We start from the raw sequence: 13765 nt of genomic DNA, 5'->3' as shown, positions 1-13765 counted from the left end.
GTAACTTTAAAGACACTTTAGCAGTTCTATCATCCACTTGAAGCTTTCCCACAAAACAACTATGAAAGTACTGTTTTGGTAAAAGGTCCAATAATGTAATCTTTTAAAGAGTAGTTTTGCTGGGAAAAAAAAAACAGTTATTAATGCTACATAAGGAAGTTAGAAGGTATGATGCAGTATAACAAAAAGCAAGCACATGGAAAAGATAAATTATTTCTAAATTATAGCAAAATATAAAATTAAACATAAATACCAATGTTTGCAATATCAAATAATAAAGTAGTTCCAGCTCATACTTCACACACAAACACAAATAGATTTTGGATTGTGTCATCCACACATTTAAATGAAAAAATTAAGATTTTCTAGATAGTTTATTTTTTCAAATTAAATTCAATATTCTACTTATTCATTAAGTCATAATTTCTCCATCAGTATTAATTACATGTAACTATCATTTGTAATACTATATTTAGTATAATACCTAGTACGTCTGCAATTATTACAAAAAACTTTGATAAGTGAGAAGCATTCAATTCTTCAATTTAGAAGACTGTCTTTAGTTATCTCTATGAAACAAAATAAATGTAAATCAGCCATTCTAACATGCCAAGGAAGACCTGTAATACATTTTCCACTGCATTTTCTCACTGAAAAAGTTTCATCGTTTATCAGCTATTTCACTAAAAAAGTGTCACCGTTTATCAGCTATTTAAATTTTCTTTTAAAACCACTTGTAAAAACCTCTTTGCTGACGCTCTGCATACAGCCTGGTGGAGTCAGTGCACTCTAGCTGCATGTACATATAGGAAACCAAGATGCACAGGTATCCATTTTGTAAAGTGCAAGGTCATTTCTCCAGAAAGCAACTGACTGCACATCACGAACATATGTGTGCCACTTGCAGGTGCCAGAAAGCAAGGCTGTACTTTGCTGGCTGCCCCCGGTAATGCATGCGTCTGTGCAATCAGTTAACAGAAGAAACTTAAACAAGGGGAAACGGGAAGGGAGGGTTATAACCCTCAAAAAAAACCACTTCATTGGGGGTAGTGAATTATTTATTTTTAAATGATGAAATGTAAGTGGTTTCTAACAGAAGCATCAAGTAGCCAACATTTGCTTCTTACATTTGCAAAAAAAAAAATAAATAAAATACTGCATCCCTCGAGCAGATCATGTAAAACCGCAACTTCACTATCCTTGTAGAAAGAAGTTAGAAACCCAAGATTTCCCTAATTAAATATTCAATATTATAAAGAAAACAGCTGAATAAAAAAATAAAATTCAGTCCAATTAGGGTATGATCGATAATGGTAGGTAAAAACCCCACCTTAATTATTAACACTTTTCACTCAACTAAAGCTATGATTAGCAATCAAATACTCCGCTGCTGAAGACTAAATACGAAACTTTTCTCTTTCAAAACTGGAAATGTCAGGTACATTATTCAAATATGCAAATAAAATATTTTCCCAACAGAAACTTAAGGATTAAAAAAAAAAATCTGTTCTTCAAGAGTTTAAACTGAAGATTGCCTGTGGAGATTGACAGCACTATTTCAACTAGAGAAATGAAAGTTACCTACGATACACACGCGACAGAACATGAGTTGAATAGGCAATACATCCATTACATCAGTGACAGTACAATTTAGCTGACACCGAAAATAAAACAGAAGAGAAGGCAAGGTACATCCTGGACAGAGAAGCAACCGGACTGAGCCGTGCTGAAGGGGGGATGCTAAGCTGGGGGCTTAATGAATGACTAGGACGGGTGGCCCGTGGTCAGCTCGGCCGTGCTGTCATCCTGATGGCAAGAGAAGGTGGCAGAGTGCGGAAGCTAGGGGGCACGCTGTAGCCAGGGGAGAAGAAAAACGCGAAAGGTGCAATGGATGCTGCATAGTTGAATAATTATCTGGGTGGCACAATGGGCGAGTCTGCCGACATCACAGCCGAGCCAGCGACTCCCCAACTCTCGCCCGGGGCACCCCCCGCCCCATGACAGCAGGCAGCAGGAACCACCGGGCATCGCTTCGCCTGCTTAGCCTCCAAGGAAAACCCGGGCGCCCGCAGCCGCTTTACCCATCTATCTCCAGACACGGACGTGCGGCGCAAACACGCAAACTCACCAGCCGGCTGCACGCACCGCGGGCCCGGGGCTTCTCGGCCGCCCGAGGCTGCAGCAGGGGCGGGCGGCACGGCTCCGCCCGGCGGGGTCCGGGAGCCCCCCAGCGAGGGGCGGCTCGGGGGAGCCCCGCAGCGACCCCCGGCCCCTCCGACCACCCAGAGCCCTGGGCACCAAGCCCCGGGCCGCAGGCTGGCTCGGGCAGAGCCGCGCGTGGGGGCGGGGGCGGCGCGCCCACCCATCCCCGCCGAGAGCCACACACGACGCCTGCTCTCGGCTCCGGCCGCACACACGCACGCGAGGAAACCATCCTTGAGAGACTCGCGCTCACCGTGAGATCGTGGCGGCTCGTGCCTTTTTTACCCCTTCTTCATGCTTCGGCGGCCGCCGGTCCCACTCAGCTTCCCGGGACTCCACCGGGACCCCCGCCCCCGACCCGCCCCACGAACGGCAGGCAGGTCCCCGGGCTGGAAGCCGCCCGGGAGGGCAGCGGCTCGAGGCGCCGGGCCGCTGGGAAACGCCGCCCGGGGCGCCCGCCGCTCGCCGGGACCCGCGCTGTGCTCGACGCGCGAGCGAACAACACCGCGCGAGCCGCCGCTGCCTCGGCCGCCCCCTCCCCGCGCGCGACGCTCCACAGCCGGGCGCGGGGATCGGCGCCAGGAGCAGGGGGGTGCTGAGCGCGGGACCCTGGGCGCCCGGTGGCCGGTCCTTCCGCCCGGCACCTATCCCTGCTCAGGGACAGGTCCTCAAACTCGAGCGTCTCCCTCTCCTCTGCGGCGCCCAGTGCCCAGGTGTCGCGGCGGTGGGAAAGCAAGCCTCCGCCCACACGCCCGTCCGTGGGGGTGAGGAGCGCGCTTCCCCCCCTTTCCCGAGGCTCTGTGGTATTACCCGATCCTCGGTTTGGGGGAGGGGGACGGAGAGAACCCAGCTTGGCCAGGGAATGAGGGAAGATGATAGCCAATTGAATGAACCATCCATCCAGGGGCGGGGCCCCGGAGAGGCCCGCCGGCCCAGCCCCGCCTCCTCGTTCTAAACTACATTTCCCATCGTGCCTTCTAGCCCTTCCCGCCGCGCTGCTCGCCGGGAGCGAGTGGCCGCAAGGCCTCCAGGTATTTCAGCACTGGTAGTTTTTCCATTGAGCTCCAGGCAGGTCCTGGAAGTGAGTAGCGGTTAAAAATTCTTTGTATCCGTAACTGGATGTTTCCAAATTCTCAGTTCGATATACACTATCCTAATAGTCATAATTATATTATTGTTTCAAAATGTGCCAAGGAATTCCTGTGCTAAGGAGGTAAAGAGTGTGTTTTTGTGGCGCTCTGCCAGGACTTGGGCGCCGCTTCCCCTTCCGCCCCGGCCTGGTGTCCGCAGAGGCTGAGTTGCCGTCATGTCGGCTGCGATTGCGGCTCTGGCCGCTTCCTACGGTTCGGGTTCGGGGTCCGAATCCGACTCGGACAGTGAAGGCGGTCGATGTCCGCTGCCAGCCGCCGACTCTCTCATGCATTTGACCAAATCGCCGTCGGCCAAGCCGTCTCTGGCCGTGGCGGTGGACTCGGCTCCGGAGGTGGCAGTGAAGGTATGCGCTTTGGCCACTTTACTGATGCGGTGCGGGAATAGTTCGGTCGCGTTTAGGCCTCTTGCTCGGTTTCCAGAGAGAAGTTGCTGACGTTTAGGTCCCTTCTCCGTCCCCGTGCGCCTTTCCCCGGAGGAGCCGAGAGGTGGACGCTGGGGGTCCCCTACTCCGCCCCCCACGGTCTCCTGCTTGCTTACCACCAGAAAGCAGGTGGGCAGAGCGGTGAGTCGGGACGAGGCCGGGCTGCAGCAGGTGTAATCTCAGGACAGGAGTAAACTATGGCAGAAGTTGAACAACTTCAGAGTACCGAGTGCGCAGTGACCTGGCTGGCTTTGTCCTGATGTAAGAACCAGGTTCTAATCCCTGTGCCTGCACTTGGATGAACTGGGCAAGTTGGCCAGCCTCCTCTGTGAGCCCCCAGGAGATGGTTTTCAAAGCGCCAGTCTCTTTGAGAGGGTTATTGTGAAGCTTGAGTAAAAGGACAGCTTGGTTTATACAGTAGTTAAGTAGTCTCTGGTGTAGTTCAGTTAGTGTTAGCTATTGTTGATGATGTGTTAAGATGGGAAAACGGCCTTGGATGTCAGGAGGAGCAAGTACGATACCCTGGGAGGAATGTGGGAAAGGCAATCATGGGGTTTTAGAGTTGCTTGGCCCAGTATGTGTGGAGGAAATGTTACTTTCCAGGAACGGTGCAGAAGAGGGCTGCAGGCACCAGCATAGCTCGTCAGCGAAGCGTAAGTGATGGAGTGGGCTCAGAGTGGAGTAAGCCCTGCAAAGAAGGAAAACGGAGTTGGGTGGCAGAGTGAGGAAGGTGTGTGATTCCCGCCAGGTTGTCAGGGAGAGCCCTCTCTGGCTTGACAGAGCTGGAGGCCAGATGCCATGACAGCTGAGAGCTGCTGGCAAAACCGAGGCGGCAGCGTCCAGCAGGTGTGGACCACCAGAAGCTTCAGCTGTAGAGGGCTAGGAGGGCAGTGGACAAAGTTGCCTTTTTAAGATGTCTCAGTCAAGTGTTCAGAGAGTCTTTTGCAGGTTTTTAGTAGTCCGTTTCATTTTATTTTCTATTCATTGACGTCTGCTGTGAGTGATGGCTTAGAATCCTCCCATCTTTTCTAGCACATTCTTTACACCTCAAGCCTGTTCACGACCTCCCTGATGTTTATTCCTGTCACAGCTCAGCCTTTGGCAGCTGTTCTTCCACCTTTCGGCTCATCCCAGCACAGTCTAACCATCACCCCTCCTGAGTGATGCGCGGGGCCTTGGATCCCTCAGGTGATACTCAAGTTTCTTTTCCACTGACCCCCATCCTCAGCCTTCTCAGTATTGGGGTCCCCAGAACTCTGCCCTATATCCTCTCTCCTATCTTTGGCCTGTGTCTGTGCTTGAGCTCACAGATGAACAGTGGAAGTAGGCTGCACAAGAGGGAAGGCTCCTGGGAGCCCATCCTGCCTCCAGCACATAGACCCATGGTGGTCGTGGAGAAGTTCCGCAGGTGCTGTGTGCTGATTGTGTGTTGGTGAAGGCCACTAGTACCCATCTCACAGTTCTGAGGCTTATCATAAAGCACATAGCGAGCTTTATGCATACACCAAACACTGAATGTTAGCTGTCATTATTTCTGTGTCTAAACTCATGGCTAGTTTAAGGGTGTAATCAATAGCTCCCCTTAGAAGTGTGTGTGGGGGGGGGAGGGGCTAGTGTTGCAGCTTTGTGGGTGAAGCCATCGCCTGCAGTTTTGGCATCCCATCAGGGTAAGCAGTTCAGTCGTAGCTGTTCTACTTCCAGTCCAGCTATCTGCAAATGGCATCTGGGTATGTAGCTGCACTGCCCAAGTGCTACACCCACATGGGAGACCCAGAAGAAGCTCCTGGCTCTGTTGTGGCCACTTGGGTAGTGAAGCAGCAGATAAAAGATCTCCATCCCTACCACTCTTCTCTGTAACTTTGCCTTTCGAGCAAATAAATCAGTTTTTGAAAACAAACAAAAAGCCAGCTTTTCTCATATGCCTCTCAGACACCCATTTGGTTGTGCTGAAAAATTCCATCTCTCTCTGCAGTCCACCTGTTAGTCCCGGTCAACAGGTCATCCATCCTTTTGTCTCCCTGTCAGCCCCTGCAGCTAGCTCGTCATGCAGCTGCACCTGACGTTGCTTCTGTCTGAGTTTCTCTCAAGTCAGTTCCTTTCTCTGTCTTGCCAGTCTCATTATCACTCGCTTTTTCCTTCATATTTTCCTTATTTCTCCAAGGAATTTGTCTTTTTTTTTTTTCCTGTTTGCCTCTGCTTGAGAATACTGGGTGCTTGTGTTTTGCAACTCCAGTTGCTTTCCTGCTCTACTACTCTTCAGTTCAGATGCCCATGGTTTCTCAAGGTGGATACAGCCGTCTAGCTGCTGGCTGGCCTCCCTCGGTCTCATCTCCCTGTTCCATACCCCAGTCTTCCCTCCGCAGTGCACCTGTATTCTGGTTTCATTCTGTCACTTCTCTGCCCAGTGTCTCCTGTGGCATGTAAAGTCTGCCATCCTCCCAGGCTGAGCTCTTCACAGAGCGCCCTGTGTTGGCCTCAGTTCTGCCCACTCCAGTCTCTCTGCTTGGAAATCCCTTGCCTTCCCTGCCTCCTGTCCCTCTTGGTCTTGGTACACATGTTTCCTTCCCTGCCTCTCCTAGCACCCGTTTCATGGCTCAACTGCATTGTGGCATGTTATTGCTGTGACCTGTTAAATTTCTGCTTTCTCCTGGATGGAGAGACCCAGCCACCCAGAGATTGTAATGTCTACTTGTTAATGTCTCCAACACCTTGGGCACAAACTCGGGGACTATCTGGTAAGAAAATGGAATGTAAGAGTGAGTGAAAAGGAAAGACTTGTGAAAGTACACACTGAGAGTGAGTTTTCGAGGGGAATGGGGACCCCTGTCACTGTCTCCTTTCAGTGACTGCTAAGTAAGGAAACCCAGAGGAAGGATTTGGAGTGCATGCTGTATTAGCAGCAGAGCTGGGGCTGGCCCTCCCAGCACTCTGGGATCTGTGGTAAAATAAAAGCCATTGCTTATTGCTGGTTTGTAAACCAACTTTTGCTTCTATGAAGAAGAAAAAAAGCTTACACATGGTAAGCATAATTATTGCAATTAACTGGAGAATTGAGAAATGATCAGATGAGGAGATGTGAAGCATGCAAATGAATTTATGCAAATATTACACGTGTTGACTATTTGTATTATGACTAATAGCAAGTTTTAAAGCCATTTGTCACTAAGCACTGATGCACATTGAGTATGCTTTTTGTATTTATTGTTGGTGATTATTTTTTTAGGGTGGCTGCTGGCTTATATTTTTCTTTTTGATTTATAGGAGATCTTATACATATTCTACAACCTGTCCCTTTGTTAATGTGTGTGTTGTGAAAGTCTTTCAGTTTATAGTCGCTTGTGCTCTTTTCAAGACACTTTTATAAGCAGTTGTTGATTTGGCCTAGTTTTTTAAAAATTAGTCCTTTTTAGATTGTGATTTTTCTTTGAGAAATTCTTAACCCAAAATCATGACAACGTTCTCCCTGTATTTTGAAAGCATTATATCTTTCTTTCTTACACTGGATCATTAATCCACAAGAAGTTAATTTTTGTCATGGAATGGTCATTGCTAAGGGTTTGGCTTGATGTTTGATAGTGCAGTAAGTCCTCCCTTTTCTTTATTGTTCAAGAATGCAGTAGCTGTTCTTGGCCTTGTATATACAATTTAGAATTAAGTTGTAATTAACCTCTAATACCAGGTGGAATTTTGTTTTGAGTTTTTATTGGATTAGAGGTTAGTTTGGAAACAGGGTAGTATCTACTCATCATTTTGTCGTTATTATTATTTGAAAGGCAGAGTTACATAGATGGAGAGGCAGAGAGAGAAATATTCCATCTGCTGGTTCATTCCCCAAAATGTCCTAACAGTCAGAGCTGTGCCAGGCTGAAGTCAAGAGCTTCCTCCAGAGCTTCCACATTGGTGGGGAAGGCCCATGCATTTGGGCCATCCTCTGTTGCTTTCTCAGGGTGCTTTGGCAGGGAGCTGGATCTGAAGTGGAGCAGGAAAGCAGTAGAGGATGGCTGAATGCCTTGGGATCCTGCACCCATGTTAACCTGCTACTGCTTTCTTAGGCACAATAGCAGGGAACTGGGTCTGAAGTGGTGCAGCCAGGACTTGAACCAGAACCCATAAGGGATGCTAGCACTGCAGCAACAACCTTACACTTTATGCCAGAGTACTGGCCCTGAAATTGCACTTGTAAGTAACCCATGGGCCATAAAATAGAAGGTTAACGTAAAATATTTTGAAATGAGCAATAATATATATTAGAATATGTGAGATGCAGCCAGAGCAATAAATCCTTTTACAGTATAGTCTTACATACACTAACAGAAAAGAAGGAAGGCAGTATGCATTTATTCCATTCTTTCCCAGCACTCATTTGTAAATTGCACAGTTTCTGTTCTTTAGACAGTTACCCCTAGAAATTACAGCAAGCTTGAATTACTGCCTTTGCTGCTGCTGAACAGTGTTAAGAATCTTAGTACCTCTAATCTATTCCTGTTTCCCTTACCTATACTTCAGCTACAGATGTCTGCTGTACATATATATGCACACATGGGCTCACCTACACGCATGTGCGTGCACACGCGTGCGCGCACACACACAAACACCCTCTGCTAGGTGATGGTCATTGAGATGGTGGTTGTTGCATCTCATGAGCAAGAAATCACTTTCTTTCCACTCATAGGACATCCTGAAGACTGTCCTGTAGTGATGATTGGTAACAAATGATTTCAGTTTTAGTTTGTTTAAAAAAATTTTTTTAAGTCTTCTTTTTTGAAGGCTGTTTTCACTGGACATAATTTGTTTAGCTAATTTTGTCTCAGCATGTTTCAAATATTCTACTGTCTTGAGATGTTCAGTGTTACCAATAACAAATCAGCTGTCAGTGTAGCTGTTTTAACTTTGAAAGTGACTATTTGGGGCCTGGCACAGTGGTTCAACAGGCTAATTCTCCACCTATGGTCACTAGCTGGCATCCCATGTAGATGCCAGTTCATGTACCTGCTGCTGCACTTCTAGTCCCACTCCCTGCTTGTGACCTGGGAAAGAAGCAGAGGGGACCCTGCACCCACATAGGAAACCCTAAGGGAGTTCCTGGCTCCTGGTTTCTCATCAGTTCAGCTCTGGCTGTCTGTTGCCACCACTTGGAAAATGAACCAGCAGATGGAAGATTCTCTGTGTCTTCCTCTCTCTGGATAACTGCCTTTCCAATAAATAGATAAATCTTTAAAATAGAGAGATTTTAGAAATGCTGGTAATCTGCTCCACTTTCTGGAAATAGAAAAAGAAACAAGGCATAAATTGGTTAAAATTTCCACATAATAATGAGTAATATTTGTGATCTGTGCTACAATTTTCTAATTTGTACACAGGAAGAAATGTTAAAGGGACTGAACAAGTAAATAGTATTAGGTTTTGTTCTCAAACTATTTCGAAAATATAAACTATGCACACTTCCCTGACCCCCTAGGATACCACTTACTGCACTTTAATTTTTGAAAATAATTGGGTAAAAATTCTTGTTAAGCCTGACATGCTTGATTGATACTGAACTCCTTTCTATGTCCGATTTGTCCAAGTTTTCCTAATCAGATGTAAAATTAGCAACCCTTCACGTTTTTGAAAGTTATTTAGTTGGTTGTGCGATTTTAGTAAGTCCTAGAAACTGGAACTTATTTGTAATATTTACTAGTCATCATTATTGCTGATATCAGTGGTAATAATTTTTAAGTTATACTTTATGTTTACAAGTTGATGAGGCATTATATTTTGTTCAAAATGATTCAAATTTAGAAAATTTTAAGTACCCATAATTTGAAAGACCTGATAACCCATTTTATAAAATGGTTCTGGCAACAGTACTGTAGGAAATCCATTGGGAAGGAGTTAATGTGACTAAGTCTGTGGCTGTTTGAAGCATATTCTGGCATTAGCATTTGAATATTATGTAGTCTTTCAACTTCATGGTCCAGGGTTTGCTTTTGGGTCCTAAGCAAGATGCAACCTCAGTGAAGATTCTTCTGCACCTTCTACAGTGAGGTATATTTATCATCTAGTAGGTGGCCCAGAGTTAGAACTGTCTTTGAAGAATCTTTGTAAAGAACACCGCTGCTCTCCACCTACCCTCAGAGGCCTGAACATCAGATTCTCCTCCCAGCTCTTTTAGCAGAGGTTGCAATGATCCTTTGTGGTCAGACGCACCCACTGAGCCTTGCCATCTGGAGCTAATCCACAAAGGAGCAAGAAAAGAGGATTTTTCAGCAGCATTGTCAAGTTTGTCAGGCTGCAAGTTTGACCAGTAGTACCCGTTGGTGGCTGTGGCATTCTAGTGGTGGTGATCAGTAAATGATTGTCCTCCCTGAACTGCTTCTGGGTTATGATTGATCTTGACTAGAGGGTTCATCTGTACACTCACCTCTGTTTCCTGCCTGCTTCTCAGAGCTGATTGACTATCCTAAGATCAACTCTGAAGGATCCAATAGTGTTTGACCAGGCCTTGAGAATTTCTGTTGCTTGCAGTAAAAACTCTGTTCTTTTTCTTGGCTCAGGGGAAGGCCCAGGCAAGGGAGGCCAGTTTGGACCATTATTTGTAAATGGTTGGATAGGCAGCCAGCCAGTGATTTTATATGGAGATGAAATTTTTCTGGTCATCAAACTAGGGAATGAATTGCAGAAGGTTGATAGATAACATGAAACTTTCATTCGGAAGACTCAGACCCTGCCACTTTTTCCTGTCTCTGTAGTATCCAACTGAAGATCTTCTGTTTACGTATCTAGTAAGTTTTGCTACTAAAAACTATGAAAAAGGGACACCTCTTCTGAATTTAGAATTGGGGGATCAGGTCTCCTGAGTTAATCAAAAGATTAGAAGGTTTGGTGACAGACGTTAGGCCAGCAAGGACGACTCCAGTGTCCCATATCTGAGTACTTGGCTTCCACTCTGAGCTCCAGCTCCTCATGCCAGCTTGCCACTAACATATCACAGAGGCACCAGGTGGAAGGAGTCTTGCCACCATGTGGTAGAACCAGAGTGAGTTCTTGACTTTGACATGGTCCAGTCCTGATTTTTGGGGGATGGAACTGTGTTTAGGGAATGGATGAGAGCTCTGTCTTTCTCTCTCTCTGCCTTTCAAATAATTTTCAAAAAAATTTTTTAAAGTGAGATGAGTTGGAATCTCTGTCTCTTTTTTTAAAGATTTATTTATTTTTATTGGAAAGTCAGATATACAGAGGAGAGACAAAGAGGAAGATCTTCCCTCTGCTGATTCACTCCCCAACTGACCACAGCGGTTGGAACTGAACCGATCCAAAACCAGGAGCCAGGAACCTCCTTCAGGTCTCCCACACAGGGACCCAAGGCTTTGGGCCATCCTCCGCTGCTTTCCCAGGTCACAAACAGGGAGCTGAATGGGAAGCGGGCCCGCCAGGACATGGACCGGCACCCGTATGGTATACCGGCACGTGCAAGGCAAGAACTTTAGCTGCTATACTACTGCACCCGGCCCTCTCTGTGTCTTTTAATGTTCTATTTTTCTCATGCTAGGAATCCTCACATTATATATAGTAATTTTTAAATAGTTGAGCCAGTCTTATAAAAAAATTGATAGCATTTAGAAAGAAAAAGTGTGCGCTAGATTTATATAGCTTAATCATTGTGGGAATTAGTAATCACATATTAATATAATAATCACAAACAAGGTTAAAATGGCTTGTGACACTTTACTGTGACATCGTAAATAAAATAATCCACAGCAGATCCTTAATACCATTTGGTTTCCTTTTAGGAAGATTTGGAGACTGGAGTTCACCTTGACCCTGCTGTGAAAGAAGTTCAGTATAACCCCACGTATGAGACCATGTTTGCTCCTGAGGTAAGCAGGTTTAAAAGTTTGCCTTTCCCTGTTGATTCAAATTACATACATTGGTAAGTGAATAGCTGGTGAATGCCTTAAATGTTTTCTCTCAAATGAATTCCATTTAGACTTTTAGAAAATATATCCATTTATCCTATAAAAGTTTGAATAATACTTTGTGAGAATAATCTTGATTAAAAAAAAAAAACATACACTAGCTGCCTGTCAACATACAGTGATCTGTTAACATTTTGGGAAAGGAAAGCTGAAGACACCTGGCTGTTGGAGGTGGACTGAGCTGACATCTTTCTCTCAGCATTGACACAATGTTACTGAGTAGCCATAAAGGGAAAAGGTTTGTTTTATTGCCATCACTGTGTTATTGACGTCACTGTGTATAGTGCATTATGAAGCAAATGCTTCTGAAATGTAACAGGAACACTGCTGCAAAGTAGGAACTGTGTTTGATGCCCATGTGAAGTAAAACAAAGTGTTGGGTTTTCTCCGAAAGGTACATGGTGATGCAGGAGTCTTTAAAAATGAAGATGGCATAGATTATTTAGAAATGGTAGATATTGTCCATTTTAGAAAACAGCACATTTCTAGATAGTTTCCCTTTTAGGATGGAAAAGAATGTTTGATGAAAACAGAAGTGCAGAATGCAATCATTTATAGAGCACATAATGCTTCTGTAGGAGAATCTTTAAGAAATGGAGTGGAGTGAAGAGTCTTTTCTTCTGTGTCTTGGTGGAAAATGATTCTTTTCTGTCATTTGTCAGCAGTCATTGCCCGTTTTGTGCTGCACCCTGGCCCTCGCACTCCCCCATTTGGCCTGCCTGGTTCCCGTGTCACTCAGAACCTAGGACAGCTGAAGTGCGTGCATGCCGAGGGTGCAGAGCTCGCCTTCCCACACTGCTCCACTGCTCCGGGTGTTCAGTGAGCAGAGAGCTCTTGCTGATGCACTGAGACTCAGCCCGGTCTAAATTTTATTCTGTTGTATCTTAAATCCTTCCAGCTTGTGCAACTGTGGGCTCTTTCATATCGCTTGGCACTGGTTTAGCCAGCCCATTGAAGACAAGTTATATATTACATATATAAATGCCTCATGACTTTTTAAATGAAATGTATTTCGGGAAAATAGAGTCGTTGAATTCAGAAAATGAGAAATGTGGAGATAGTGTGGCCTATGATATTCTGATGCTAGCTTCTTTTCTGCAAAGTCTGCTTTTCTGACATGTTTGAATTCTGCACGTAACTCATTCATTGATGTATAATTTCAGTTTTGGAAACTTTCCAGAAACAATTAAAAGATCGGTTCAGTTTTTATTCTGTTAATAAGGCAATGGACCTCTCTTTCTCTTTATGAGGTTATCAGTCTTTCAGCGTTCTGTTCTTTTTTTCCTATATTAGAGAGCCTCACTTTGAATATGTAAATTAGTTGACGTTAAGAACCAGACTTCTCATTAACAATTCAAGCAAGAGTGACTTACCAGGGAAGCAGAATCTTACTTCCTCCTGATTACCATGCGCCGTGTATGTGGCATTATGGATGATGGCTTGATGCTTTATGACAAAGAGATCTATCACTTTGCAGAGTGTAAAAGGATAGCTGAAGGAACTTTGTAAGGTTAGATTTAGGTTCCTACATTTTTCCAAATATAGATAGAATTGGTCTCCTCGAGCTGATGCTCACCAAAAAAGATGTGCCGTGTGTTTTGAAAAAACAGATGGCTTTTTTTTAAGATTTATTTTTATTGAAAAGTCAGATATACAGAGAGGAGGAGAGACAGAGAGGAAGATCTTCTGTCTACTAATTCACTCCCCAAGTAGCTGCAGTTTCCAGAGCTGTGCCAATCCAAAGCCAGAAGGGAGGGAGGGAGGGGGAAATTAGTTCCATGAAAGAAGTGTTCTTTGAAACAGATGATACTGGACCTGGCGCTGTGGTTCAAAAGGCTAATTTTCCACTTGCAAGCACTGAGATCCTGTATAGGCACCTATTCATGTTCCAGCTGCTCTGCTTCCCATCCAGCTACCTGCTGTGGCCTTGGAAAGCAGTGGAAAATGGCCCAAGTCCTTGGGATTGTGCACCCATGTGGGAGACCAGGAAGAGGCTCCTGGCTCCTGGCTTTGAATCAGCTCAGTTTCAGCC

The 13765-nt window shown here is 45.4% G+C and overlaps 1 protein-coding gene across 1 annotated transcript in view; it reads left to right on the top strand.

The window, feature by feature from the left end:
- Window positions 1–3467: 3467 nt before the first annotated feature.
- The window catches only part of LOC121167118 (pre-mRNA-processing factor 17), a 53336-nt gene continuing 43038 nt past the window's right edge, over window positions 3468–13765 (top strand). The window contains exons 1-2 of the mRNA XM_040996498.1: window positions 3468–3697; window positions 11548–11634. Coding sequence (XP_040852432.1) covers window positions 3509–3697; window positions 11548–11634 — 276 coding nt within the window. The 5' untranslated portion in view covers window positions 3468–3508. The remainder of the gene's footprint in view (window positions 3698–11547; window positions 11635–13765) is intronic.

The sequence above is a fragment of the Ochotona curzoniae genome, unplaced genomic scaffold, assembly GCF_017591425.1.
Source record: "Ochotona curzoniae isolate NIBS_2020 unplaced genomic scaffold, NIBS_Ocur_1.0 patch336, whole genome shotgun sequence".
Taxonomy (NCBI): Eukaryota; Metazoa; Chordata; class Mammalia; order Lagomorpha; family Ochotonidae; genus Ochotona; species Ochotona curzoniae.
Note: the sequence above shows the minus strand (reverse complement) of the source record. Positions and strands in the feature narration are given on the sequence as shown.